Source organism: Pithys albifrons, chromosome 10 (genome assembly GCF_047495875.1).
Source record: "Pithys albifrons albifrons isolate INPA30051 chromosome 10, PitAlb_v1, whole genome shotgun sequence".
Classification (NCBI taxonomy): domain Eukaryota; kingdom Metazoa; phylum Chordata; class Aves; order Passeriformes; family Thamnophilidae; genus Pithys; species Pithys albifrons.
The window spans coordinates 14,476,078-14,502,878 of NC_092467.1; the positions used below are offsets into that span (position 1 = coordinate 14,476,078).

The following is a 26,801-nucleotide window of genomic DNA, read 5'->3' on the forward strand; positions in this document are numbered from 1 at the left end:
CAGCCCCTGCCCCTGCCCCTGTCCCTGCCCCTGCCCCTGCCCCTGCCCCTGCCCCTGTCCCTGTCCCTGTCCCTGCCCCTGTCCCTGTCCCTGTCCCTGTCCCTGTCCCTGTCCCTGCCCCTGCCCCTGCCCCTGCCCCTGCCCCTGTCCCTGTCCCTGTCCCAGCCCCTCTGACTCCAGCTCGTGCTCCGGCTGCGGCGCCGCCATCGCGGCCCCGGCACCCCCCGCGCCAGGCGCGGCCCCGCCCCGCGCGCGGCCGAACATGGCGGCGGAGCGGCTGTTCGGGCGCGCTGTGCCCGTGCGGGTGCAGGGCCGGGGCTGCGAGGAGCGGTGAGTCGGCCGGGGCTGCGCCGCGTTTGCTGGCGGGCAGGAGCGCTCTGCGGGGTCCGCGCTCTGGGACTGCCGTGGGCACCCTCCGGGACGGAGGGGAGGGACCGGGTGTAACGGGGCCGGGGGCAGCCGGTGGGGCCGAGCGGATGCTGTGGGTGTCTCGCCAAGGGAGCGGGGCTGGGGACAGGAGGCCGCGGTGCCCGGGGCTGAGGCGACCCCGGCTCCCGGGCCCCGCGGGACTGTTTGGCGTCTCCCTGGCGCTGGGGTTTGTTTGAGTCTCCCGGGTTCCGCGGGTCCGTTTCCATGTCCCCTCCTGCAACGTTGCCCGCGGTCGCTCCGCCCGCCCCCCGCGGCCCGGCAGAGCCGCCCGGACAGCGTTGCGGCCGCCCCGGCCCTGGGTCTGAGCCCCCGGTTCGAGCGGGTGCGTGGCCTGGGTGCCCGGGGAAGCCCAGACATTGCTCGTGGGACGGTCTGTTCGAAGTGCAGTGGATTTCGGCCCTGTAGGTGCTGTCTGGGTCAGACAGCAAGTGCCTGACTTGCCTCTGCGCACGGAAAGGCTGATGCCTGTGGTGGTGTGAGTGCTATAGCATCTTACTCGGCAAAGAAGTAAATGAAGACAAGCTAGCACTGTTTAAGTGATTATCAGAAGTTTCAGCAATCGTTAATAAATTTCAACAGGCTTTTCCAAAGGCTGTAGTTTCTGGACAAAGTTTCAAAACTTCTGAGTTGCTATTTAAAATTTGGTGGATAACAAGCAACAGATAAAAAAACCCAGCAGTGACTGAGGAGCTGCAATGATAACTGAAACTTGCATCTTAGTAGTAGTCATCAGTGGGAACTTTCTTAATGTTTCTGCCGAAATTTTTATTTTTGAAGTGTCATTGATTCCTGTAATGCAGCTGTGAACACATTATTTCAAGAATGTTTTCTTGATTTGTTATTTTTTTGTACACAGGAGATTAAATGTTCAAGTGAATATTGAGCTACTGCCAACTTCTAATCCTGTTCATAAAAAGGTTAGTAGCCAAGTCATATCTGTGTTATTCATTAGGTATTACCTGAATTACATTTTGTAAAAGGATAAATAGGCAAAGGAAAAACAAAATAGGATTTTAACATTTTCATTTGACTTTATTTTATTTGACCTTATTGGTGTTACTGGCACCTGAGTAACTGAAACATGTCCCTGTGCTATGGTCACATTTGAGTTATGTTAGAAGGGCTGTCAGGTTACTACTTACTTTGTTACCTCTGCCAGGGAATATTATATTCTTGACACTGGTGTGAGCCTAACAAGGCTGGGAGCAGGAGGCTGGGCCTGATGTGCCAGGTGTTTTGCATAACCCCATCCTGGTAATACTGTATGCTTTCAGAGAAGGCAGTTTTTCCCAAACACTGTGCAGACCTCCAGTGAACAAATGAGTGTCAGTTTAAAAGCCAGGCAGCAATAGTGCTGCAGTTTTCCTATGGGCTTCCTTGACTTCAGCTGTATCCATTCTGTATTCGCTTTATGGGCTCTGTATTCAAGCGTATAACCTTTTGAGATGGTGGTTTCATAAACGTTTAGGAGTGGTATGCTCTGAAAAGCCTCCAGCTATGGGAATGATGTGTCTGTGACCATTACAATGGACTGCTAGTGTTGCACTCCATTTCATGATGGGGCAAAAATAGCAAATAGTTTTCTTTCTGGAAAATGCTGAATACACATTGAAATTTGAAATCTTTGCTGCTCAAAGTTGAAGGTTTTTACTTGTTTTATTTATGTGAAAAACAATTTTTCTTGTTTTCCCAGTGTAATATTTGAAGCTCTGTTTAATGTTTTACACATTCTGAATTAGTTGCCACAACTCTATGTTACTTTTGGTTAAACAGTAAAAACATTCACTACTGTTTGCAATATTGGTTTAAAGTACTTATGGGTGGTTTATGGTATTTTAAATCATATTTAAATCTACATCTTTTCAGGACTTAGCTGTTCGATTGACTGATGATACTGATCCTTTTTTCCTTTATACCCTTGTCATATCTGAGGAAGATTTTCAAAGGTAAGGGAAATAATATTTTCTCTGTGAAACATTTCTAAATGCAAAAAAGAACAAGGGAATATTTTTAGTGTAGAATGGTCTGTGTTAGAATTTAGATTTTTACGTTTTTCACTTGTGGAGTCTTGTCAGTATTTTGGTGCTATTGCTCTCTTTGACCAGTCAGTGAAACAGCCAAGTGCAGGAAAGTGTTAGCTCAGGGCTGTACAGGTGAATGTTGGGATCCTGATGTAAAGTTCCCTGCATAGATAACAGTGTCACAGTTCATCTGGATGTATCTTCTGTTTATCATAACTTCTTAGGGACTGTTCTGTGTGTGGGAACAAGTTCAGGAGATAATTGCAAAGGAAAGGCTGTTTACATGGACATGGATTCACAGACCTTGCACACGAATTGTACTGTTAGGTTTCATTTACTTGCTCAGAATATGATCATCAAATTTGGGCACCAGGCATGAACAGTTCGAATTTCTGCTTTCTTTGGGTTTGTTTGTGTGGTTCTGTTTTTGGATTTGGGGGTTTGTTTGTTTGTTTTTTTGGGGGACAAATGCTTTGGTGTGGTCAGTATGTAGTTCAAAAGACAAAAGTGAAACAGTGTTTGCAAAGCAGATGTGCAGAAGCGTTTTGTTAGACAGAGGCACAGCCTTGTACATCCACAGTTGGAGGTTTCTGTCTCTGAGTTTCCTGCGTCTGTGGCGCAGGGGCCTGGACAGACAGTCAAGTGGGCAGGGGGTCTTCCTCATTGTCCTTTGCCTCTCCCGTGTGCCCTGTCCAGTAACCTCTCTGCTCTGTGCTCTGAGGAAGGTGACTGCTCAAAGGGGCATTTATGTCATGCCAGAATAACTTATGTTTTTGTCTTAGTGCAGCCCACTTGCAAGAACTCTAGAAAACAAAATATTTTCTAGGGATTATATCCACAATGTTGTCCCATGTCTTGTATTTGAAAATAATATATCACAAAATTTAATGACATGATCAGAATATGTTATTTCTACTAGTGTAAACAAAATACTTCATAGGAAATAAATTTCACTTATTCACTATGTCGTTAATATTTTTTTAAAATCTTTTATATAGTTTGAAATCCCAGCAAGGTCTCTTGGTAGACTTCTCTGCTTTCCCACAAAAATTTATAGATCTGCTTCAGCAATGCATTCAGGAACAGAACAAAGATACCCCAAGGTAGGTCATAAACACATGCCACGTTATACTCTGGGTGTCCATGTTGAGTTCTTAAAATACTTATCAGTCCCTCAGACTGAGAAGAATTGGTAGAACAAGGAAAATTTGAGTCAGGGTATGTAACAGACTAAATCTAAGTCTCGGGAGGACTGAGCAGTGGAGTTGGTGCCTAGTAACAGTCTCTGCATCTGCACTGAGTCTGGCAAGCTTCACAAGCTGGCAGATGTGCAGGGGTGCAGCACTGGGGCTTTTTGGCTTCTATTTTGGCTTTGTATCTTTTAATACTTTAATGCTAGAGAGATTATCTGAATTTGGTGCAGCAAGGTGTAAATCGTCCTGTTTCATAGGAGAAGGCAAGGTTATTATAAGGCATTCTGAAAAGGATTTTTTTCTTTCCTTTCAATGTTCAGGCATTAAAATGTGAGGGGAGAGACCTGAGTTCCAGTCTTCCTTTTAGTGGCCTTTTGATACGTTATTTCTGTTCATGTGGGTACCAAGGTACCCAGCTCCACTCTAAGTAGTCAGGCCATTTCCTGAAGTATGTATAATGAATTTTACTCGTTTGTAGGATACCTAAAAGTCAGGACTCTGTTTTTCTTTTTGATTTGGTTACAAAGGCCCCAATTGGTTTTGGACTCCTCAGTCTAAGATGGGCTGCTGAAAATTTTACAGATAAACAAACTGATTAGTTTAGTACATTCCTTATTACAGGTGCAAGCATTTGAGTTGATACTTGTTTGTAGTATTGCCTGCAACATAGGGACTGAATTGTATAATTCTTTCTCAAACAAAAGCTTGACAGCCTTTTATTGCACATAAACAAATATATTTTATCTGGAAATAGCTTGTAGGATCTACAGGTAGTTTCAGAAAAACTATGCTAAAGATTTGATTCTTTTGGTTTTTCCCTAGGTTTTTGCTGCAATTGGTGTCTTCAGCACCTGCTCTAGATCACACACCTGTCTCTTTAAATGTAGTGGAGACCAACCCTTTTAAACATCTTACCCATCTCTCTCTAAAATTCCTACCAGGAACTGATGCAGAGATAAAGAAATTTTTAGCCAACAGTTTGAAATGCCTTAAGGTAAAAATGTTTCTCATAACTGCAACTAAACTTTGATGTTGTGTGTACTTATTGTGTGCTCTGGTTTAGTTTTCCTGTTAGCCCATGTATGTCACTGCTTGCAGCTATTTGGGTGCGTGTTAATAGAAATGGAGTTGTTACTGTCACTGGCAATGAAAATGTGACCTGTGTGTTCAGCCAAGCATTGTCGCTGGAGCTGAAACCGGGGTATTTTCCACAGGCAGGGCATGTGTTGCTGTGCAGCTCTGTCTGCTGCTGCACAGCTGGTGCTGATGGACAGAGCAGCTGCAGGAGGAACTTGCTGTAACCTTGCAGTCTTTGTTCTGCAGTTGGATGTAGGAAAACATGGTCTGCATGTCATTGTAAAGCTTTATGGACTGCAAAGGGCTAGTAGATATAAATAACAAATCAAAATTGGAATGTTGATGCAGTTGGTGGCATGCTAGGTTTGATTTCATGAGAAATTAATGTCTGACTGGTGTATGTTTCAGTCTCATACCCTGGGATTTGTAGCTCTCCTACTGTGCTGTCATGTTTGTAGCCACCTAATAAGCCATTTCAGTAGCACAAATTTACGGTATTTCATTTGATGTCTTGTTCATGTAACACCTTTGTGAGCAAGTCTTCATGATAAGATACTATTATAAAAATTGGGTAAGAATTTAATTCAGAATTTTTACATTGTGGGCTAATGCCTTTTCTTTTACATTTATCAATTATATCTTAATATGATGCTTATTTAATAAGGTGGTATTTTTCACAAATACAATGGGTATATGGTTTCTTAGGCAATGCTAATTAAATGGAAGCTAAATGCTACTTGCATTTTGGGAGCTCAGGATTTGATGTGATGTCAATTTGTGCATAGGAAGACAAACTGATGTTGGAGGAAAAGCTTAGAAAAACTGAAGAGGATCTTACCAGGCAGCTGAGCTACACTCAACAGGTAACAGACTTTTCACTTTTGTAGGCTGTACTTTTTTGATCCATGGGAAATATACCTTTTTGTAGGCTGGGTGATTAGTCACTGCCTAGCCAAGATAATTGCCTTGAGAGTGAATTAAAAACAAGAGTCTGCTGTAGCTTTTCTAAAGAATGAGTAAAACCTGCAGCTGAAGAGTTAAATTTAGTTCTTGCAGTACTAAAGCAGAATTTTGTACAGAGGTGTGTCTGTGTATACACACACAAATTTAATACTAAATATATGGTAGTTTGAAGAGAAATGATAAGTATACTTTACATAGTCCATGAATGGCTGGAAATCCTTCTATTTGGAAAAATTCTGAAACCATGGTCAAAAAGTTGGAAGTTTCGGACTTCAAGTTCCTCAACTTCTCTTTGATTTTTGCAGTCAGAACAGTTATTACTTCACCTTTGTGTTACTAGAGGATGATTTGGGTCAAGTTCTACAATTATCAAGATGACTTTTTGACTATGATGAAACATTAAAACTCCTATTGTGGAGCTTTTCTGGAGTGGAATATTTGTCTACAATTTCAGTTTGAGTTACTGGAATGTGTTTGCTGAATTGGAGTGCAGAATTACAAATCAAAAAGAGGAAAGATGCTGCTGAAGAATTTTTTTCTCCCTACCAGAATGCTCTGTGTTACAAGGGTAGGGAGCATCAGCAGGCAGGTTTTTCACTCTTAAATTGTCGTTGGAAGAAAATTATTTTATCCACAGTCTCAGAAAGGTGCTCTTCAGCTTCTCAGTGCCTTACTGTTTCTACTTACAGAATGAACAGATACTTTGGCATCCGGTGCTGAAATTTAGACTTTCCTTATTAATTTCATGTCCTCTTAGTAAGTAACAGTAAAGAATCATTCAGTATTGACTGAAATTCTTAAACTTTTAAAACTCTATATACTTTGTCAAACAGAGTTTATCAGAGAAGAGCCGAGAACTAGACAAACTGAAAAATGAATGGACATCATACACCACAGCTCTAACCAGCAAACACTCACAGGAGCTGACAAATGAAAAGGAAAGAGCTCTCCAGGTATGATGGGGGAAAAGAATTAACAATATTCTTATATGTGAGTAGTCAGATTCATTGAATAACTACTTAATTTCTTTGCTTCCACAGGCACAAACTCAGTACCAACAACAGCATGAACAACAGAAAAAGGAATTGGAGAATTTGCATCAGAAAAGTGTTCAGCAGTTGCAGAACAGACTCTCAGAACTCGAGGTCATCAATAAAGACCTAACAGAGAGAAGATACAAAGGAGACTCCACAGTCAGAGAACTGAAAGCAAAACTTTCTGGAGCAGAAGATGTAAGGCTTCTTAATTTCTAAGAGCAAGCACGTTAGAGCATTAACACTGCCTGCCAGGGCATGTAATAGGAAATGTAGCATATTAAGTTCGTTCATCTCCTCTTCATTCTATATTATGCTTATTATTTAGATATATCTGTTTAAATTACTATTACAGGTTTTCTTTAAAAAAATTTAAATTCCTTCCCAACCTTCTAGGAATGTCAGAGAGCAAAGCAGGAGGTGCTGTCACTGCGTCGGGAAAACACAACTCTGGATGCTGAATGCCATGAAAAAGAGAAACTCATTAATCAGCTACAGACACGGGTTGCTGTTCTGGAACAAGAGATCAAAGACAAAGATCAGCTGGTTACTAGAACAAAAGAAGTACTAGATGCAACACAAGAGCAGAAGGTTCTTCAAGCTTCAAAATAATTTTCTCTAAACTCTCTAGAAACCTTCTTAATTGCAGTTTCCATAGAGTAGCAGCTGACCAGTTTTTATGAACACAGCAAGTCAGCTTTCAGATGTAGTTAAGGTTCTAAATTATGGCATCAAAAGTGTATTGGATTCAGATTTAGTATTGTGGTATTGGAGTATAGTTAGTGGTATTTGTTGTAATCAAAAAAAGGATTAATTGAGATTCACTAAAATGTGACTGAAAGGCACTGACTGATTTCTTGTAAGGATAGTTCTCAAAAGAATCATGGAGGTTCTACTTGAAATCATAAGTGATGTCTATCACAGCTTTATTATATTTTGTAATATTTTTAAAGGTGATACTGGAAGAGAATACAGAGGAAAAACAAAGGCATATTGAAAAACTAGAGACAACCATTAAGTCACTGTCATCTGAACTCCTCAAGGTTTGTTCAAACATGACACTTTCCTTGCAAAACATCTTCCTTATTTTTAGGTATTTATTTTGGTAATGTCTTGTGTTTTTTTAATAGGCTAATGAAATTATCAAGAAGTTACAAGGAGATTTGAAAACTCTAATGAGTAAATTAAAATTGAAAAATACAGTAACAATTCAACAGGAAAAACTATTGGGAGAAAAAGAAGAAAGACTTCAAAAGGAGCAGAGGGAATTGCAGGAGATGGGACAGTCCCTTCGAATGAAAGAACAGGAGGTACTGTGTCCTCTAAGTGCTGCTGTATGTACTGTGTTGGGTTTTGTGGGTTTTAACTGACTTGTAGTAGTAAGGTCTCAAATCTTTGTGTGGAATAGATGTACTCTTTTACTTAGTTTATTAGTAACATGTTTATTTAAACGTGTAATCAACTTTCAGTTTTTTAAATGTTAAACTGATTTGTAAGATCTATCCACTCATATGGAAGAAAACTAAAGTTGTATTAAGAGTGCAGAGCAGTGTAATGGATGAATCAGCATCCTTTAGAAGATACAATCACATGTAAGGTGATGAATAAAACAAGAATAGGAACAGAGTGAACCTTTTTCTTCCATTAAGTATATTCCCCTGTTTAGAGTCCTTGCATTATGTAATAATAGAAAAATAAAGGACAGAAAGGATTCTGGCTGTCATCTTGCCAAAACCCTAGCTAAAACTAGGGCTAACTTTAAAAGAATAGTCATACTGCTTTTGTAAAAAACTGAGTTCGGACTTCTTGTAATTTTAAAACAATACATGCTTTTTTGTTGTCGTTGTTTGTAGTTAGAAGTAGCTCCTGGTGGTGGTATAATTATTATGGGAATATTACAGGTTTGCAAGCTACAAGAACAGCTAGAAAGTACAATACAAAAACTGGAAGAAAGCAAGCAGTTACTGAAGACCAATGAAAATGGTAGGTTTACACAGTTTCATTTCTCCCTCCGTAAAATGATATAGTGATCTTGCTGCTCCTGAAAATTACCAGATGCAGCTGTATTGGGGTTTTGTGAAGAGCTGCAGTTGTTGTCGGGTATGGATACCAAACTTCTGGCTGTTGGGGGCATGAGACAGCCTAGGGCTGCATGCAGAGAAACTGCCCTTGCAACTGGTGCTTGGGGCTGGGAGGTGGTTTGCTCAGGCTTGGGGGGATGGAGGAAGCTCCAGTAAATGGCTTTTTGTGGGACAAGGACTCCCAGTGATGCCTCAGATTGCAGAGATAAAAGAAGTCGTTGAGGTGTCACGATTTTTGCACGCGGGCTACTTGGCATTTCAAACTGCCTGTAAGAGGCAAGAAACTTGAGCATTTTTTTTCCTCTCTGCAGTAATCACCTGGTTGAACAGACAGCTGAATGAAGTTCAGATGGCAAAGAGGCTGGACACTTCTGCCAGCACACATGGGGGTGGTAGGGCTGCTGCTTCACCTCATGGCATGGTAAGATAGAGCTATAAATAATCGGGTTGGGATGTAGGTATTCTGAAATGAATGGCCTTAAGAGAGTTAAAAAAAATAGGTGCTTTCACCTTTGGGCCTTAAGGTTCTGGGTGGGTTTGAACAACATAATACCCTGTTGGGTGCTACTTGATGTCCTGGGCCTTGTAGGTGAGAATTTTATAAGCTCTCATTTACATAAAATATACAAACCAGTGCAGAGTTAGCTTGGAAAAAGCGATGTACAAGGTGAAAGGGAGGAAAAAAAAGGTGGCAATTTTATGTTGTGAGGTTAAATTACTAATTATCTTTGTACAGACTGAAAAACAAGTGTACTATTTGAATATTCTTACTAGTGATACTTTGAAACATGAAAATAAGGGCTAAGAAAGATTACCTGCCGTCGTTGTTAAATACCACAGCACTCTCTGTTGTACAGATCTCTGCTGTCACCTAGTAATTGATGAGCTGCTTGTTGTTCACACAGAGGTCTCTTGATCTACAGTTGGGTACATTCAATATATTCATCAGTTGCAGGATGTGTAGCTTTTTACTGGCTAAGAGTGCTCAACTCAATTTTAAGTTATGAGAATTTTGGTTTGTTCCCATCAGGACGACTCACATGTGTTAGCCTTGTAATGGTGGTTAGTTAATGTTGGCGTTTTCAATCTCTACAAACAATTACTTCAAGAATTGTGTTTCTCCTTTATGAATGTATTCTGTTTCTCTTACAGCCTGACAGACCATCCTTCCCCAGCTCAGGAATCCATCATCCCATTTCTCCTCTGTATGCTTTCCAGAACGTCCTGGAATCGACACACAGCAAAAATGCCAATTCACAATGTCCAGTCCCAAAGGCAGGCACTTTGACGTTTTTGTTTAGTTAAGAATGTGACAACATAAAATACCAAAGCATAATGTTGTGACTATTTCTCAAAATATTTGCTGTATATACTTTAGGCTCCCTGTCCTGAATGTTATCCTGTTAGTCATAGCTCATGCTTGTCCTCATGGTGCTTATTCTTGCAGGCTTTGCTGCACAGCAGAGCTGTGTGAGGGGCAGAAACATTAACCCCCAGGCAGTTGCTCTCTGGATGTGCTCACGGGTGGGGACTGTCAGATCTGGAGTAACTCTTTAACCTGCAGCTCTGTCTCTGCAGGTTCAGTTCAACACACAGCTTTCCAAATTGAATCGATGTTCAGATGCTCAGACAGTGACTGCAACCAGCCATCCAGCAAACAAAGAGAAGTAAGTGTCATCTGCATTTTCAGTACTTTTTGATTATTTATAAAGCCATTTGTCATCTTTGTGTGTTTGGAACTGAGCAAAATTATTCTAGTACAAGCTAGTCCTGGGATCTGCCTTTGTTAATAACAGAAGAAGGAATGTGCTTTCAGGAGTGGGTCCAAAGGAACAAAAGTTCGGTGTTCCTCTCAGTGACAGATCTAAGCTATCAGGTGCTGGGTCACTCAAAAAATTAGTTCTAGGCTGTTCTTAACCTACCCTTTCACGGCTTAACTTTAAATGGTACAGTTCATAGGAACACAGTAGTTGCACTTCAGAGTTCTGAACTAGTCTGTAGCCACAGCTGCTGTAAGGCACTGATTGCAAACTGCATTTGCTTTAAATTTTAATTAGAGTTTTTATTTCTAGTGGTGATCCTTTGGGGCTGGAATCCAAGTACTTCAAGAAAAAAGATGACAGCATTCCTTTACGAGGGCTTAGTCAGAACACGCTTAACTCGGGTATGTATGAAACAGTAGAACTAAACCTTATGTGAAATGTACTGGAAGGGCAGTGACAGACACGGCTCTATGAAGTGTCCTTTGTGCTGTTCCACAGAGTACCTGAGACCGTACTTGCCGGCCAAAGCCCACCCAGCACCCAAAGCTGCAGGAACACCGGCCTCGGCTTATTTCCCTGGATAAGAGACAGGGTTCTGACTGTGCGAGTCGTCTTTTACCCAGGTTGGGGGAGCCTTGAATGTCCTGTAATAAGTGTGTTAGTAGAGTATTGATGTGAACTGACATCATTTTATAAGCCAGTTTTCTTTGAGAAAGGTCTATTAACAGACTTGGGTGATGTTTCAGGGTACTGGAGCCTGTGGAGAAGGTAAAGCTTTAAGCAGTCTTAGTGGGACCAACATGGACAATTTTCTGTTAGTATATTGTTGACCCTGTAATCATCCTAAAACCCTACCAAAGTGATCTGACTTTTTTCCAGCAAGTGAAACATACATTCCCTGAGTGTGAACACTTATCTGTGAAGTTCTGGGTTTTGATTCCTTTCAGAGAAATGATGAGGCAAGTGGAAAGTGCTGCAGAACGGGCCTGTGCTGTCAGTTTGAGTGGTGGTCAAGCTCATAAATTAGCACAAGTGCCTTACATTTTAGTTTTAAAAACTTGCTTAATTTTCGAACCAGCTTAACAGAATTATAAATAATATTAAACATGCTAAATTGCTTCACTGAAGGTAGAAAACTTAAAAATTCTCACTTTGGTTCCCCTAACTTTTCTGTTAATCTCGCAGAATTACAGTCCACAGGGCACCAACATTATCAAGTGAAGTATCTGAATAGTTAACTATTGACAAGTAACACAACATCTAAAAGATATTTTATTTTTACAAATCATATGTTACAACTTGTAGGACTGTACAGAAATTTAAGATAGTCTGTTTGGCTTGTTCTGTTGTCTGGGTTCAAATGCCAAATCATGAAACAACCCCTTCTGTGCCATGTTTTAACACAATGAGCAGGCATGTACTTATACACTTAGAATGACTATTTACATACTTCTGTTAAATAACTAAGGTAAAAGATATGGAATATCTTCAAGTGCAGCCCTAGGATTGTACATTTAAGTGGTTTGTTTTGCCATTGAAATGTGTACATTTGTTTATAAATCAGCACTGTGTTAGTGTATAGTCACTGTTTTTGGCAGGTGTAAGTTTCAATAGAAATATTAAATGGTTTTTATGAAAAGCTGTGATTAGTAATGTTTTAAAAGTACCAAATATTTTTAAGTTACCAAAATTCCCAAATGAGGTAAGTGCCAGAACCACACTTTTATTCACCCTTTTTCTGCTATTTTCTTCCTAGTTTATTTCTTTCCCCATCCAACATACAATCACCCCTGACAGCCACCCTGTGCTTACAGTCTTGTATTTCTGTGTCAGTCAGTGTAAATGACTGAATGTGCTGCTTCTCTCAAGGTACAGATGAGCTGCTCCCAAAGGAAGCTGCTGAATACAGGGTGGCAGCAGCTTTCCCAATCTCCTGGGCCTCTTTACATGAAACACAAACAAAAGCAAAGCAGGCCGGGGTGTCTGACAGCCCTGCACACAGCAAAGGCTGCCTGGTGTAACTGACCCGGCCAAGGAGCCAACTGCAGCCAGCCCGTGCTGCTGGACAGCAGGGACAATTCCAAGGCTGCTTTCTCTCACACACATCACCCTGCTGGACCTGAACTCGGGATGACTTTGCCCACCTGCTGAAGTATAACATACATGCACTACAGCACTTCAATTAGGGTGTTAAGAGAGATTAACAATTATTTAAAAATTCATTAAAATATTCAACTTTATTAACAGTATATTTACATAATTTTTTTCCTGCTCTTGGTCAACCCATGGTGAATGTTCAAAGGTAAAAAAGCATTAAGCAATAACCACAAGATGAAAACATTTTAAACCTATACAATACTTTATACACAAATTTATACAAAGGAACACTTAAATAATACACCTGGACACAAAAATATACACTTTTAGAGAAATTCACATCAGTAATTGTATAAAGCTCTCTGTACTAAGGGTCCTGAAAATTTAGGACTAAAACTTTAGCTCTGTAATGCAAAAGGGGTATTTTGTGACAGTCCTCAAAAGGCCACTATATAGCACATGGACAGATTCAAGGCTATCAGCTTATAGTTCAGTCTGTGTATTCAAGTTTTGAGGTCCTTTATGATTTATGCAAACATCAGAAATATAGTGGTATAATAAACGGTACATAGGAAAGTAGAGTTTTAGAGCCAGTATTAAAATTTGTAGGCTCAAAACACCCACTTATTATTAATTAAACAAGTGTTTGACACTACTGTTTACTCAAAAATAGAAAGAGTAAATGCACTTACATAAAAAATAACTTTTACTGTTCAGCAAGCGTGCTCATGTGATTTTTATCAGTACAAACTTAAAAAAAACCTGCCATGTGACTTCTAAAAGAAATTATACCAATTCACCTCCTTACTTGAGTACATTTACATTAAGGCTTTGAATCATCTGACCCAGGATTTTAAAATGAATGGGTCCACACAGATGCCAGTATGTCTCACTGAGACGTAGCATGACTAGAATTAAAGCTCACCACCGTAAGGAAACAGGACACATGCTCATGCCGGGTCTCTACTTGTTGTCTCTGATCTAGAATGTAAGGTTAAGTTTAGCAGTAACAGTATTTCATGGCAAGAGACGAGTATGTAACACTGTGTTTATAAAAGTAAGTAAGTTTGTAGTTCAATGGCAACATCTTTGGAGAAAGTTCCTGTTTTAATTCCTACAGATCTCATGCAGAAAGATACTTCTTAAGATTACCTTAAGAAATTTTGATGCAATTGGAATGTGTACCCCAAACTGCTGATGAAGAATCCATAAGGTCTTCCTGGATTTTTGTCATACATTTGTATCTTGCAGTAATGGTTCTTTAGCTTCACCAGGAGCTTGTGGGCTGTGGGGATGGCCATGGCTGCCACAGTGTTTCTTCCAGTTGCTGGATCGTACATTTAGGTTTGTATGTTCAGGAATAAACAAGGCAACAAGTAGTGCCAACAGCACAGAACATGCTCCAAATAAGAATGGGGGTCCAGGAATTATGGAATTCTGAAAGCAACAACAGTAACACCAGAACATGTTAATGAGCCTTTAAACCCACATTAACCGGCTATAATTGCTAATCACCCCCATTTCTAGAGTGGGAAGAGCTGCTCCAGGATACACTAGTCAGTACAGTGGAATGTTTTATGAAAAATGTGAAACAAATGTTACATCCTAAGATTTCAGACAGGGAACACACAGTTCTTACTAATGGCTGACAACTTCCTTTTCTAGTGCAAATTCTTCCTGCTGAGTTTCCTCAACAAATTAGTATCTATTAGGAACTAAAAAAAATAGAGAGCTTGGTTAAAGGACAATAAAACAAAAACATACACCACTGGTACCACTGGTACACCAGTCCATCCTTCGCTCAAGGTATCCTCACAAGGGCCACAGTAGTCTATGACTATGAGCCGTATCTATTTGAAAGTTAAACTAAACCAATACATCCAGTTAAAAACAGATCAACAACCCTCCCTCTCCAAGAGGGACCTAAGAACCTCTTCCTCCATGCTTCCTTCACTCAGTTAATGTAATAAAATGTAATACAGCATCAAACTCAAGAACTGATGGGCACAAGATCCCTTCCTAACTTCTGTTATTTGGAAGCATTAAGTAAAAAACATACCTGTTGTAAATGGTATTGTGCAACCACACTACCTCCTGATGGTGATTCAGGCATGGGGAGTTCATTCAATTCAACGTGAAATATATAGAATATAAAACCATAAAGTGCTGGTCCTAAACCATTACATAGTCCTCGAATGCCTGTTATCATGCCTTGAACAACACCTGGGAAAAGTAAAAGACATTGTTTTAATCTACCTATATTTATACATATATAGTTAACTTTTTTTACTCAATCAGATTTTTTTCACCATCTAACTGATGCAAGCAGGAAAGCTCTAAATGGTGTTGCACTATGGGGAGCAATAAACAAAGAGCACGAAAAGCTTGTCATTATCATATATTCAAGTGGGTTTTCCATCTGCCTCTAGCACAGCAGTACTTGCCCTGCTGAGCTCATTCAGAGGCCAGGAGATACACAATATCCCTGCTGTCGCTGTCTCACACAGCAGTGACAGCACTGCATACAACAGTGAGGAAAAGGAACAGTGCATTACATTCACCAAGCATTTTGCTACTGTTGGGACCTGTTGAAGGTTCTGCCTCTGTGCCAGAAGTACGTGATGTGCACATACTGCAACTTTCAAGCACCTGGATTCACCCTTTGGTGCCCTGTGCTCAGGCATCTGGGCTGCCCTGCCAGCTGAGGCTGCCCTATGAGCCCTGTGACAAGACCCCAGTCTGTTTTCACAGTATCCTTCTATTAGAATTCCAAGAGCCAGGACAAAACCTACCCTGCTGGTCGGCGTCAGCAGTCCGTGAGACCAGGGCGCTGACAGCTGGGAAGGTGATGCTGGACATGGCTGCCACGGCGCCGGCTGCCCACATCATCCTGCAAAACAGCCCGGGGTCAGCGCTCTGCGTGGCTGGAGCGCCACCGGCAGCACGGGGGGAGTGCTGGATACACCTCACCCACACCTGGGTGTCTCCCTTGGAGAGAGGGTAAAGTGCAGACTAATGCAGTACCATTGAGAGACTAAAATGAAATGTACATACCATGGTTCTGATCCAAAGCCGTACCACGCAAGCTGGAGGATTTGAAATCCCAGGCCCAGTAGGATGGTATTTTTATTTCCAATGGATCGCATAAGTAAACTCAAAACTATTGTCTAACAGAGAGGGGGGGAAAAGTAAAAAAAAAAGTAAAATCAGAACACCAACATTTTATTCTAAATGTTAAAAACACAGATAAGGTGAGGGGTTAATGAATTTAAAAAGCAACAAAAACGCTGAAAACCTTTTATTCTCAATGTCAAATACAGGCAAATCAATTACTTTTAAAGTACAATTCTCCAGTAGCAGTTTGCCTCTACCAAAAAGATAGCAACTATTTAGCAAGTAAAATGACTGAACCATCACTCCTTTGATGCACAAAGGATTTAGTTTTCCCAACACAATATGCATCAGATATTAATGAACCAAACCCTGTTTGTCAAGTGGTTCTTTTCATCTAAGATGAAGTAAGTGCTAATAAATTAAGAGATTTATTAAAAGCAGCTAACAAAGGTGAGTCACATTTATGGAACGATTGTGTTCCCAAAGTTTTCCACAGTTCTTCATTCTTTTGAACTTACAAAATCAGTTACACAGAGAGCACTAACTCACCTGTGCAATAATGGAAAGAATCCCAAGGACTGCTATAAATGCTGCAACACTTTCAGATGAAAATCCCATTATCTATATTAAAAAAGGCAATTGGTTATTAACTGTACACCACGTATGATGTCACATACACAGTGAGGGAACACACAACGCAGAAGACCTGTATGATTCAGTTCCCCCTTACCCTTAGAAAATCTAAGTCATGGAGTTCATTTTGTTTGAATTAAATAAAGCAAATATACGGAAATAAAGGGGCGTAAATAGAAAACGAATAGTTTCCTCCAAAAATAAAACCAGTTTTAATATATTGAACCCTGTAGTCCCAAAACAATGCAAATAACTACAAGAAACTGTTTTACAACTCATTCATCACTCTGCTTTCTTTTTGTATCTCTATAAAGAGAGGAAAACAGAACAGCAAAAGGTCTTAATTCAGCTGCTGGAAGCTTTTAAAGCTACTAGTTATCTATACATTCTGTACTAATTCAGCAATTCTGAAAACTTCCCTAAATCCTGTGAATTTACTTTCGTTCAAACCCATACCAAAATGTTACATTACCTGTCTGAGGTATAGGAAGAAGCTGGAATATTGACCTGCCTCAGGGAGGTAGGAAAGAAAGACTGTTATGCAGATTAGCAGCACAATGGAGTCCTGGCCGACTTTCTTCAGTGACTACAGCAAGAAAAAAGTATAAAATATTACAAAATACTCAATCTTCATTTTGATAAAGCATCCCTAGCTGAAAAGCCTAACAATGAAGCTGTTATGTGGCACCACCAAAGCATTCCCTGCATGTTTAACAAGATTGTTGGCAAAAGTATTAGCAGTGAAGCAAGGTCAAGTTTGAAAAAATAAAGGCTTTGTTTTCAAGCTTGAAACATAGTAAAATTCAGCCTCTTCCCTGTCACCAAAGCTCAATATCTATGAGTAACAACATATTCCCTATTTAAGTAGCTTACTGCAAAGGGGTCAGCCTGCTCCCACGAAATGGGTGCTCCCCAGGATGCTGGCCTCATCTTCTCTGGCAGCGATTCTGGGACAGCAACAAGGATAAAACAAATGTCCAGCAAGGCTATTGCTGTAGCCAAGACCACAACCAGGCTGTCGCCATAGACTCGACCAAGGTAGGCACCGATAGCAGGGCTGGTGACTAAACTTGCTGCAAAAGTTGCTGAAACCTGCAACAAATCACAGCTGGTAAGATTTTCAGTGACACAAGTCAGCAGTGTTATTACCTACACTTCCTCTTTTTCAGAAGCCTAACCATTGGCATCAGGTAGTGATCAAAAGTAGCCTTTTTACTGTGTCTATGTGATGGCAGCTCTTAATTCCAGACAATCACAATTTTTCAAGAAAAACTTTCTTTTTTTTAATGATTGGACAGCAAGGTGAGGCTTACAGCACTCTTGCATGTACTGACATAATTAGGCTTAATTAATTCTAGAGTCTGCTGATATCTCTGAGAAGCAAGGAGCTGTATTTAGGTGCAGAATATTCTAGACATACAAGACCGGATGACAGGACCAATTAAACAGAAAAACCTGACTCAAAATTAAAATCAACTTGCCACAGAAGAAACAAACATGTGGCTTAAGAAAAGCATTACACTGACTGAAGAGTTCAGTACTGCATACTGCAGGAAAAGAGCCAAAATAATACATACCAAACCATAGGCCATGCTTCTTTCATGTTCTTGGGTTATGTCTGCTACATATGCAAAAACTACAGAAAACGTCACTGCAAAAACTCCAGACACGGAGATAACAGCAAAGTACCACCTAAAACATGATTAAAAAAGTTAGAATAGCCAAACAGAAACCAAAAGTCTATTCAATCCAAGTGCAGTCCAACAGTAAATCACCTTGTCCAACTTATCCTGACAATTTATTAAGATAATCTTGGATAAAGCTGATGTGAATGTGTCTTGATAGAGGTATGTGACGACTCCTCAGTGCACAGAGTTCAAAAAGTATGATTTTGTAACATCTACAAAAAGCTGTTGTGATTAAGTACTACTGAGAAATGAAGGGTTCAACTAATAAATGCAACTGATCTATTACCCAAAGCATATTGGGAACTTCAGTATTTTGAGAATCTGGTCACGGAAAGGCCTCAACATTAGCCATATCTTTATGCTATGGGCATTAGCATTTGAAACCTTAATCTACATTTAAGAAACAAGCTCTTCCGAAGAGGGATGAATGATGTGTGTGATCAGAGAGAAAACAGGAAAGGCTGATGATGCTCCCGGAACAGCTGGAGCTGCCCCGTGTCAGGGCAGGCAGCTCCTGCTGCCACACCCTCGGGCACAGCACAGGGCTCAGCCTCTGAATCAGGCCCTACCTGGGGGATGTTCAGCCAGTTCGGAGGTTACTGACTTGCCCACAGCATGAAAGCTGGTGGATTTTAGAACTTGAGAAACAAAAGTGTAAAAGTACAACAACATTTTATGTCACAAATGGTGACTTCATGCACTTGTGTTAGGTGAGGTTTTAAGTTCGACTCAGCTGGTCAGTATTTGAGTACTGTGGCCACAACACAGAAGTGCAGTTTCCATGACAGCGTTCTCTCAGTGTTTGCACATGTGCTGGAGCAGCACACAGCGCTTACAGCACACGGACCAGAACCAGCAGCTAATAAAATCCTGACCAAGGCTTTTGGCTTCATAGCAGCTGTTTCAGTTTGACTCTGTTTCCCCGACTTTGCACAGAAGTAACACAAAGTCTCAACCTTCTGTGAAGCATGAACAACATTTATCAACAGCGCTACGAACATACACATTAGATGCAGCCTTAACAAGAAACAGCAAATCTACTGTGAAAAAATTTACTAACCATGGGCTGATCTTCATTAGTGGTATTGGTGCACAGGTGAAAAATACTGTTAGCAGCAAGAAGGACTTTCGTCCCCACACATCGGACAGGGCGCCGATGAGTGGGGCACTGAGAAACGATAATAAGCCCTAAGTGAAGAAAACATTTGAAGTTAGAACTAAGTGGTTAGACTCGTGATAGCTGAGCACACCATAGTCTGAGAACAGCCTGGGCTCCATTTTGATTCAAGTCAATGGCTAATGCATCAAAGGCAACGTGACCAAGCATTACTGATTTTCTATCCTACATCTGGTTACGTAAAATCGAGATGTTACCCCAAAACTACACAAAATTCAAAATGCAGATGATCCAGTTCTAACAGCAGTTTTATGAATTGTGTTTTACAGTCCTATTGATTTAGAATTCACACAAACCTAAGTAATTGAAAATACTCTACTGCAGCAACAAGCTCCAAGTGAAAAATTACCAGCCTTTAGCACCATATGCATGATCTGGGATTAGTCAACTACCTTTTTTTGCTCAACCCAAACAGCAGACACAGACCAAGCAATACTTTACTAAAAGTGAATTGACACATATTTGTCTTTGTAGCAATGATTTGCTCCCCTATTTTATTTATACTCCGAAAGCCATACCGAAAAACCTTTTGAATGTTTCTCTCAATTGGCATTCATTTCTATATTCCTCCCACCACTCACTTTAAATTGTACTTTTGATTAACTTCTGTCAGCTTACCTTTACTCCTTGAATTAGACCATTCATTAGAAATGTATGTTTTGGGAAGGTTTCATGCAAAACCTGGAAAAGAAATATGAACACTGTCATTTACACAATATTAACTACGAGTATTGCTCATGATACATCCAATTTTATGATGCACAGTACTTTTTTATTTTCACAGAATACAGAGGGGGGAAAGAAAAAGGCAAGTCACAAATAGCGTATTTCATTTTCAATGCGCATGGAAGGTACTTTGGGATTTCAGCGTCTGAAATCTAAACAGACTATAGAGAACCTGGAGAATTATCTCAGACCTGACTTTCCACATGTTACTGTGTCATCTGTTAAGGACTGGGGAGAGAGGGAGGAGAGACATCACTGTTTGAAGTGCCTCTGAGTTCAGTGAGCAGACCCCAGAGATGCAGGTCTGAGTCTGACCAGTGCCAGTCTGCAGGTGTCACTCACAGATTAAATCCAAATTAAAAGCAACCAACTACATGAGAAAATAATTTGGTGCAAACATGTTGGTATGACTGTCTCACTAATCACAGGGATCCTCCGACTGGAGAAACAGGGTCTGTGCTCTGAAGCTTCTGTTCAAAACACAGCCAGGTCAGCAAAGATTTCCCTATCTACACACACACTTGCATAATGTTACAAAACTTTAAGTACTTTTGTTTGCCCTTATATTTGTAATGTGCCAACTTTTTGTGGAATCTTGACAGGGAATTTAACATCCTTTTTACTGTCTTACTGGTTTTGATGCCCCAAATCAAGCAGCAGTCAGAAAACACTTCCATGCAAGCTTCAGTGTTAGCAGACTTGCACGTGAACAGCTACACTACACCATTACACTGCTTTAATGAAAGAATTTGAAATTTTTAATACCATCTAAAATTACAGAACTTTTCACTTGCACAACAGAGCAGCTCAAAGATATACAATTTTCATTTAATTTAGAAAGGTCAGTGCCTTTCAAGTAATTGCTCCGTATCCCATACAGCAAGAAAAAGCTCCAAAGAATCACTTACCACCAGAGTGGGAGCTGTCAGAAGTCCCCAAGCAAAAAACTCCAAGAAAATCACAATAACAGCATGGTAGACACTAGGTGAGCCTATTCCTTGAGGCTAAAAGAAGAGAAAGGACAGGTGATTAAAACATCTAACCATCTATTGGTTGTGAGAAATGCATTTGAACACTATAAATGGAAGGATTAACAATTAAACAGGAGTCAAAATTTGGGCATACAGTTATGCCCTAAGGCGAAACTCCTTTTTTTAACCCTTTGGTGCTAACATCCTGATGTGTCTTAACCATACTCTGCAGAATCCTTCACTGCCATCTCTAAATACTTTATCCTGCCAGACTGGGAAACAAGGATGCTACAGGGAAAACAGACTCTTCTTCAGAGAATTAGTTTCTTTTCTGAGAGAAGATTGCTTAAGTCTACACAATGCCATGTGGAATCAACTTTTCATGATTCCAAAACACAGCAGTGTTCACACTCAGCTACCCCAAAATGTAATTACCAAGTCTATCAAACAGTTCCACAGCACTTCTGTTACTAAAAGGCACCACTGCTACATACAAGACTTTGATAGCTGTCAGTCAGAAAAGAAACTGAAATAAAACACCCGAAGCAAATCTCAGGAGCAGCACTGATCACTCCCGAGCTCAGGCCTGTTGGCTACAGGGCGCTTCAAATGCAGGAGGAGATACGGATAAAGGACATCATAAGGAACTTCAAATTCTTCGGTGGCTTGGTAGAATCAGAAGCAGCTTTTGAGAACAAAAAGAGCATGGGTGGGACAACCTGCTCGTCTTGTAGACTTGGTTAATGCTGTCAAACAACATGCCACAGTGCAACATTTGCAAATTAAGGATATGGTTCACTAATTATTTTCATACGAAGGAACTATGAATAACTCAGCAGAAATCTCAAACATCCTTTAAAGTCTGAAGTGCTGCTTTAACATCTACTCCCCCAGCTTTGTACAGAAGCGAGTTACTAACAGAGTGGCACTGATGTGATTGGGCCTGGCATTTACACCAAGCACACACAGTCTGAGGATCTCAGCTGCTTCCCGAGAAGGCCCACGGGGATCTTATCAATGTGTATAAGTGGCTGATGGGAAGGAGCTGACCCTGTGTGGTGTAAGAGAGGAGGGTAGCTGGATTAGAAATGTTTGGAGGTGCCTTCCAGCATCAAATACCATACAATTCTAAGCTGCAGTTTGGTAATACTGGAGTCTTTCTTTTATTGTGAGATTTATGCAAACCACACCCAGCTTTTCTTTCCAGATTCCAATATAGGAAAAGAAAAAACTTATGAACAAATGTGAGAAACAAATACAGTAAACCTCAGTGGCTACTCATCCCTTTTGCTAGAAAATTTTCAGTAAATACAGACATACCATACAGATATTTCTGCTACTTTTTCAGCCTACAATCCTGAGGAGGTAAATTAACAGTCTTTATAGGTACAGAAAGTGGCTATAATTATCTTCCCTTCCCACAATTCCTTTCCCTTTCCACCCACAATCCTTATTTTAGCTTTGGGTTAAAAATTTATCCAGCTCTGCACACACTGTAAGTATCAATGTTAGCTGTTTGACTCGGTGTAAAAATCAGAAACTCAGGTTCATTCTTACAGCCCCTGGACTGCCCTCACGTTACTGGTATGACAGATGGTGAGGTGGGTGTCATGAGCCACCCCTGTCCCTCCAGGCACAGGGGTCAGGAGCAACTCCATTCAGAGCAAATGCCAGCTCAGTGGCCATCTGTGCCTGCACTGCCTCATCCAGCACTGGGCAGCTCCTCAAAGCCCACACACACACACCAGAACAGCAGAGCGAACCAGGGGCTGTTCTGTGCAGCTGAGCTGCCTCTGACTTTGGAGCTGCACAGGCAGGTGAGGCCGCCCCCTGCCATGTCAGCACAGCCGTAAGCAATGGGAGCAGATGTTTCCAACACACTGGCAGAAACAAACACAAGTGACATTTAGAGCACTCGGGTTAAACTTCCTTGCTTTCTTGTCGTTATAGCTCATTTATCACAGGTACTTGTATTTGTTCTTATCTATTAAAAAAAAAAGTAATTTAGTCACATCTAGATCATCACCTCTACAGCCATTTTTAAAGGTGGCTGCAACTATAAATCAGCAAAAATACTCCTGAGGTGAAAGAGAAAAGGAAGGAGATTAATAAAGGGTTAAAAGGGCATTAAGATACATTATGTGCATCTGGTTCACAAGATTTCAGCACTAGTCTGATGCACTCTCCTACCCTAACACACACACACAGTGCAGGTGCTGGACGTTCAGCCCTGTCCTGCTCTACAAACCCGACCTTTACAAACAGGCTAATGCAGTGCAGTCCAATGTAACGACCTAAGTGCAACCAAACCAGAAGGCCTTACATGGGAAGAGAAAAGACATGGAGCCCTTTGAAAACAAGCTGGAACTGGGATGTTCCAATCAGAGTAACAGCAACCCTTCTCTGCAACCAGGTAGCCAGAGCAGAGCGTATCATCTGGCTAAACCTGTGGCACAGGATAGTGCTCTAAGAATATCCTTTTCTCTGGTTAGAGAGATCTCTTTAACCAAACACTTTGTACTGGCCGGCCACGTCAGTGATAAAAAGTATACACGACAGGCAAGCCTAACAACACATCTGACAACAACAGAATAACTATCAAAGCAACAAAGACATCAAGATCACAGCTGCTGGTGCTGCTCTGCTGGAAAGGAAAAGGCACCAAGTAATGTACACAAAGTCATTTCATGACTGCTTAAAAAATGCATCGTCTTACATAAGATGAAGACTAGTTGGTCATAAAGGAAGGCAAAACTGAAATTAAAATTATTGAAAAAAGGAAGTGTTGAAACAGCAAAGTTGTAGATGCCCCATCCCTAGAAGTGTTTACAGCCAAGTTAGATGGGATTTTGAGCAACACACCATTACACATTTTTTCTGTGCTACAGCTACTAAAGCTGCAAAGAGAAAAACCCAAAAATACTACCATGCACTAACCCAACCTCCTGCACCACCCACTACCTTGTCAAGGGGCCCAGCACAAACTGTGGTGGGAGGAGGTTTTGCAGAAACAATGAGTGAGTTTCCTTTTTGCCTGGCTTTTTTTTTTAGCTTTCCACATCAGAACCAGTGACAATTACCATACATTTGACTGAAGTTCCCCATCAGAAACTTTTCGCCTGTGCCACTGCCTCATTAACCAGCTGTATATTCTTGCTGGCTCACACAGTTGTCTTTGATGTCAAATAGTTTCAAAATAAGCCAATCAGGCTGGAAACTGTACAGGACCATGTTTGATTAGTTACTGGTTTGCCAGTGTGAGCCATTCAAGACACAGGGGCCATTTTCATGCACCTGTTTCCCACAATGTCACACGACATGCTGGGTAATGAAGCAGCTGAGGACACTGAGCACTGAAGACTAAATATTTCAGCAAACATTTAAAAAAAATCCACGCATAAAGTTTCTGCTGTTGTTATAAAGAATACACTGGAATACCAGACTTCTTAACATTAAAAATGTATTTAAAACAAATAAATACCAAAACACGTATTTGAAGGCAGAAAGTATCACAAGCTTAAATTGGCTACCAAACAACAACCTACATCCTTTCAAAAGTTGAGAGGTAAAGAACACTTGGAGGCATATTGGATCTCAACCAACGAGTCCTCCAGAGAGAAATTATGGAACACCCTGTCCCCTGAGTAAGAGCATTCACTCTGCTTCTGCTACTCATTTTAAAATACTTGCATTTAACATTTGCACAAAGTAATCTCACACATTTCCGTCTTTACAAAGAACGGGAAAACATGTCCTGGAAAACATCAACAACCACCATCGGAATTAGTTTTGCTTTTTAACAATGAAGTAATCAATCGGACGGCTGGCCACCGCCACTTCGATGAACCTGCGTAGGGACTCTGACACCTCCCTTTTCTCCATTACTGTTCCAAAAAGACAAACTGAACGGCTACCAGCAATTTAGTCTGCCAAGATGTCCTTAATTTGAAATAACGACATTGTATTTAGGAGAGGATACATCGAAGCTACACAGGATTAGCCAGTGGACAAAATCCAGGGGCAATGATACATTGGAGGTAACAGCATTCGTCAAAAAAAAACAAACCCAAACGAACTCCGAGCTCCAGCAGCCAAAACATTTAACAACTTGTTAAAATTCGTGTATTCAAGAGGAAGCAAGACAGTGGGAAAACTGCAAATCCCTTCTTCCAGGCGCCCTTTGCGAAACTCCTCAGACGCTGCCCCGTGCCCCACTCTTGGGCCCGTTCCGGCCCAGGGGCACAGCGGGCCGTGCTCGGCCGGCACACCCGCCCCACGCCCCGGCCCTGCCCGGCCCCCGCTCCGACCCACGCCCGGTGCCAGGCGGGTTCGGACACGCTCCGGACCCTCGGGCGGCCCCAACGCCCCGCGGGCCCAGGCCGAGGCCGCCCGAGGCTCCTGCTCCCCGCACAGCGGAGCGGCCCTCAGGGGCGGCCCGGCCCGGCCCCTTGCTCGGTACTGCCCGGCCCGGCCCAACCCCCTGCCCGGTGCTGTCCGGCCGGTACCCGCGGGCACGGCCCGGCTGCCAAGCGGGGCCGTCGGAACTGCCGTCCCGAGGGCGCCGCGACCGACACAGGCCCGGGGACCCCCTGCCCCGGCTGCCCGGACCCTGCCCCCTGCCGGCCCCGCCGCCGCCAGCCGCCCCTCCGGTCGCGCCCAGCCTCACCGTCCCGCCGTCTTTAATGATGATCTTCTTGGCCAGCATGATGCTGCGGTTCACGGCGCGCTTCTTCTTCTTGCCCGCCTGGGTCATTTTACCATCGCCCCCCGGGGGCGGCACCCGCGGCCCCTCCCGGTCCCTCCGGGCCTCGGCTCCCTCCGTCCCGCCGCCGCTCACGCGCCCGCCGCCATCTTGCGCTGCCCCCGCCGCGCGCGCAGCCCGCCCCGCGCATCACGCGATCGCGCCATTGGCCGCGCGCCGCTCACGTGCGCGCCGGGAAGGGCGGGGCGGGGCCGGGGGAGGGCGGGGCCGGGGCCGGGGGAGGGCGGGGCGGGGCCGGGCGGGGCGGGGCCGGGGGAGGGCGGGGCCGGGGCCGGGGGAGGGCGGGGCCGGGGCCGGGGGAGGGCGGGGCCGGGGCCGGGGGAGGGCGGGGCCGGGGCCGGGGGAGGGCGGGGCCGGGGCCGGGGGAGGGCGGGGCCGGGGCCGGGGGAGGGCGGGGCCGGGGGAGGGCGGGGCCGGGGCCGGGGGAGGGCGGGGCCGGGGCCGGGCGGGGCGGGGCCGGGGGAGGGCGGGGCCGGGGCCGGCAGGGATTCCGCGGCCGTGGGGTGGCCCCGCAGGCCCCGCACGGCCCCCGCACAGCCCCACAGACCCCCGCACGGTCCCCACAGACCCCCGCACGGTCCCCACAGACCCCCGCACGGCCCCAGCACGGTCCCCGCCGCTCCGCACCCCGCGCCAGCACCGCCGCGGTCCCGCGGGAACCGCAGTTTCTCGCAGGCCCCCACGAGCATCGCCCCTCGCACCGAACCCAAACAACCGCCTCGCTCCGCCATACTGAAGCTGCCGAGGGGCCCGGGAAAAGGAGCAACGGGAGGCACTTAAACTCCTGAAGAAAAGAAACAAAATTGTCCATTACATCTAAACACCTGAGTGTTTGACCCTGTACCGAGTAACTGCATACTACCACCTGCCAGCTGTAGGGGACATTGCCATCCTTTGGGAAGCACAGGCACACGATGGTTTCAGTTAAGACTCCTCTGGAGTGCTTTCGGGCCAAACCTGAAGAACAGTGACTCCTGCACCCCAGTACACTGTACCAGCTATGCTGCTTTGTTTAGTTGATGAATAAATAATTTCTTTTACCTAATGGCCAAAAAAAGTCAGTTTAAATCAT

General features: G+C 42.9%; 2 protein-coding genes across 2 annotated transcripts; one reads left to right on the forward strand and one right to left on the reverse strand.

Moving 5' to 3' along the window:
* The first annotated feature begins 245 nt into the window (after window positions 1-245).
* On the forward strand, window positions 246-12,346 carry SASS6 (SAS-6 centriolar assembly protein). Its single transcript, XM_071565746.1, has 17 exons — window positions 246-330; window positions 1,286-1,346; window positions 2,296-2,375; window positions 3,449-3,553; window positions 4,466-4,637; window positions 5,506-5,583; window positions 6,517-6,636; window positions 6,724-6,915; window positions 7,114-7,308; window positions 7,671-7,760; window positions 7,848-8,027; window positions 8,619-8,700; window positions 9,110-9,219; window positions 9,951-10,073; window positions 10,377-10,465; window positions 10,871-10,962; window positions 11,060-12,346. Exons 1-17 carry the CDS (start codon window positions 263-265, stop codon window positions 11,143-11,145), a joined length of 1,923 nt encoding a protein of 640 aa, XP_071421847.1. The 5' UTR covers window positions 246-262; the 3' UTR covers window positions 11,146-12,346.
* MFSD14A (major facilitator superfamily domain containing 14A) lies at window positions 11,821-25,839 on the reverse strand. The gene is made up of 12 exons (XM_071565747.1): window positions 25,634-25,839; window positions 20,905-21,000; window positions 19,889-19,951; window positions 19,154-19,281; window positions 17,983-18,097; window positions 17,279-17,497; window positions 16,878-16,991; window positions 16,322-16,393; window positions 15,713-15,825; window positions 15,451-15,548; window positions 14,718-14,881; window positions 11,821-14,095 (listed from the first exon to the last, which is right to left on the reverse strand). Exons 1-12 carry the CDS (start codon window positions 25,718-25,720, stop codon window positions 13,889-13,891), a joined length of 1,476 nt encoding a protein of 491 aa, XP_071421848.1. The 5' UTR covers window positions 25,721-25,839; the 3' UTR covers window positions 11,821-13,888.
* Between the last annotated feature and the right edge of the window lie 962 nt (window positions 25,840-26,801).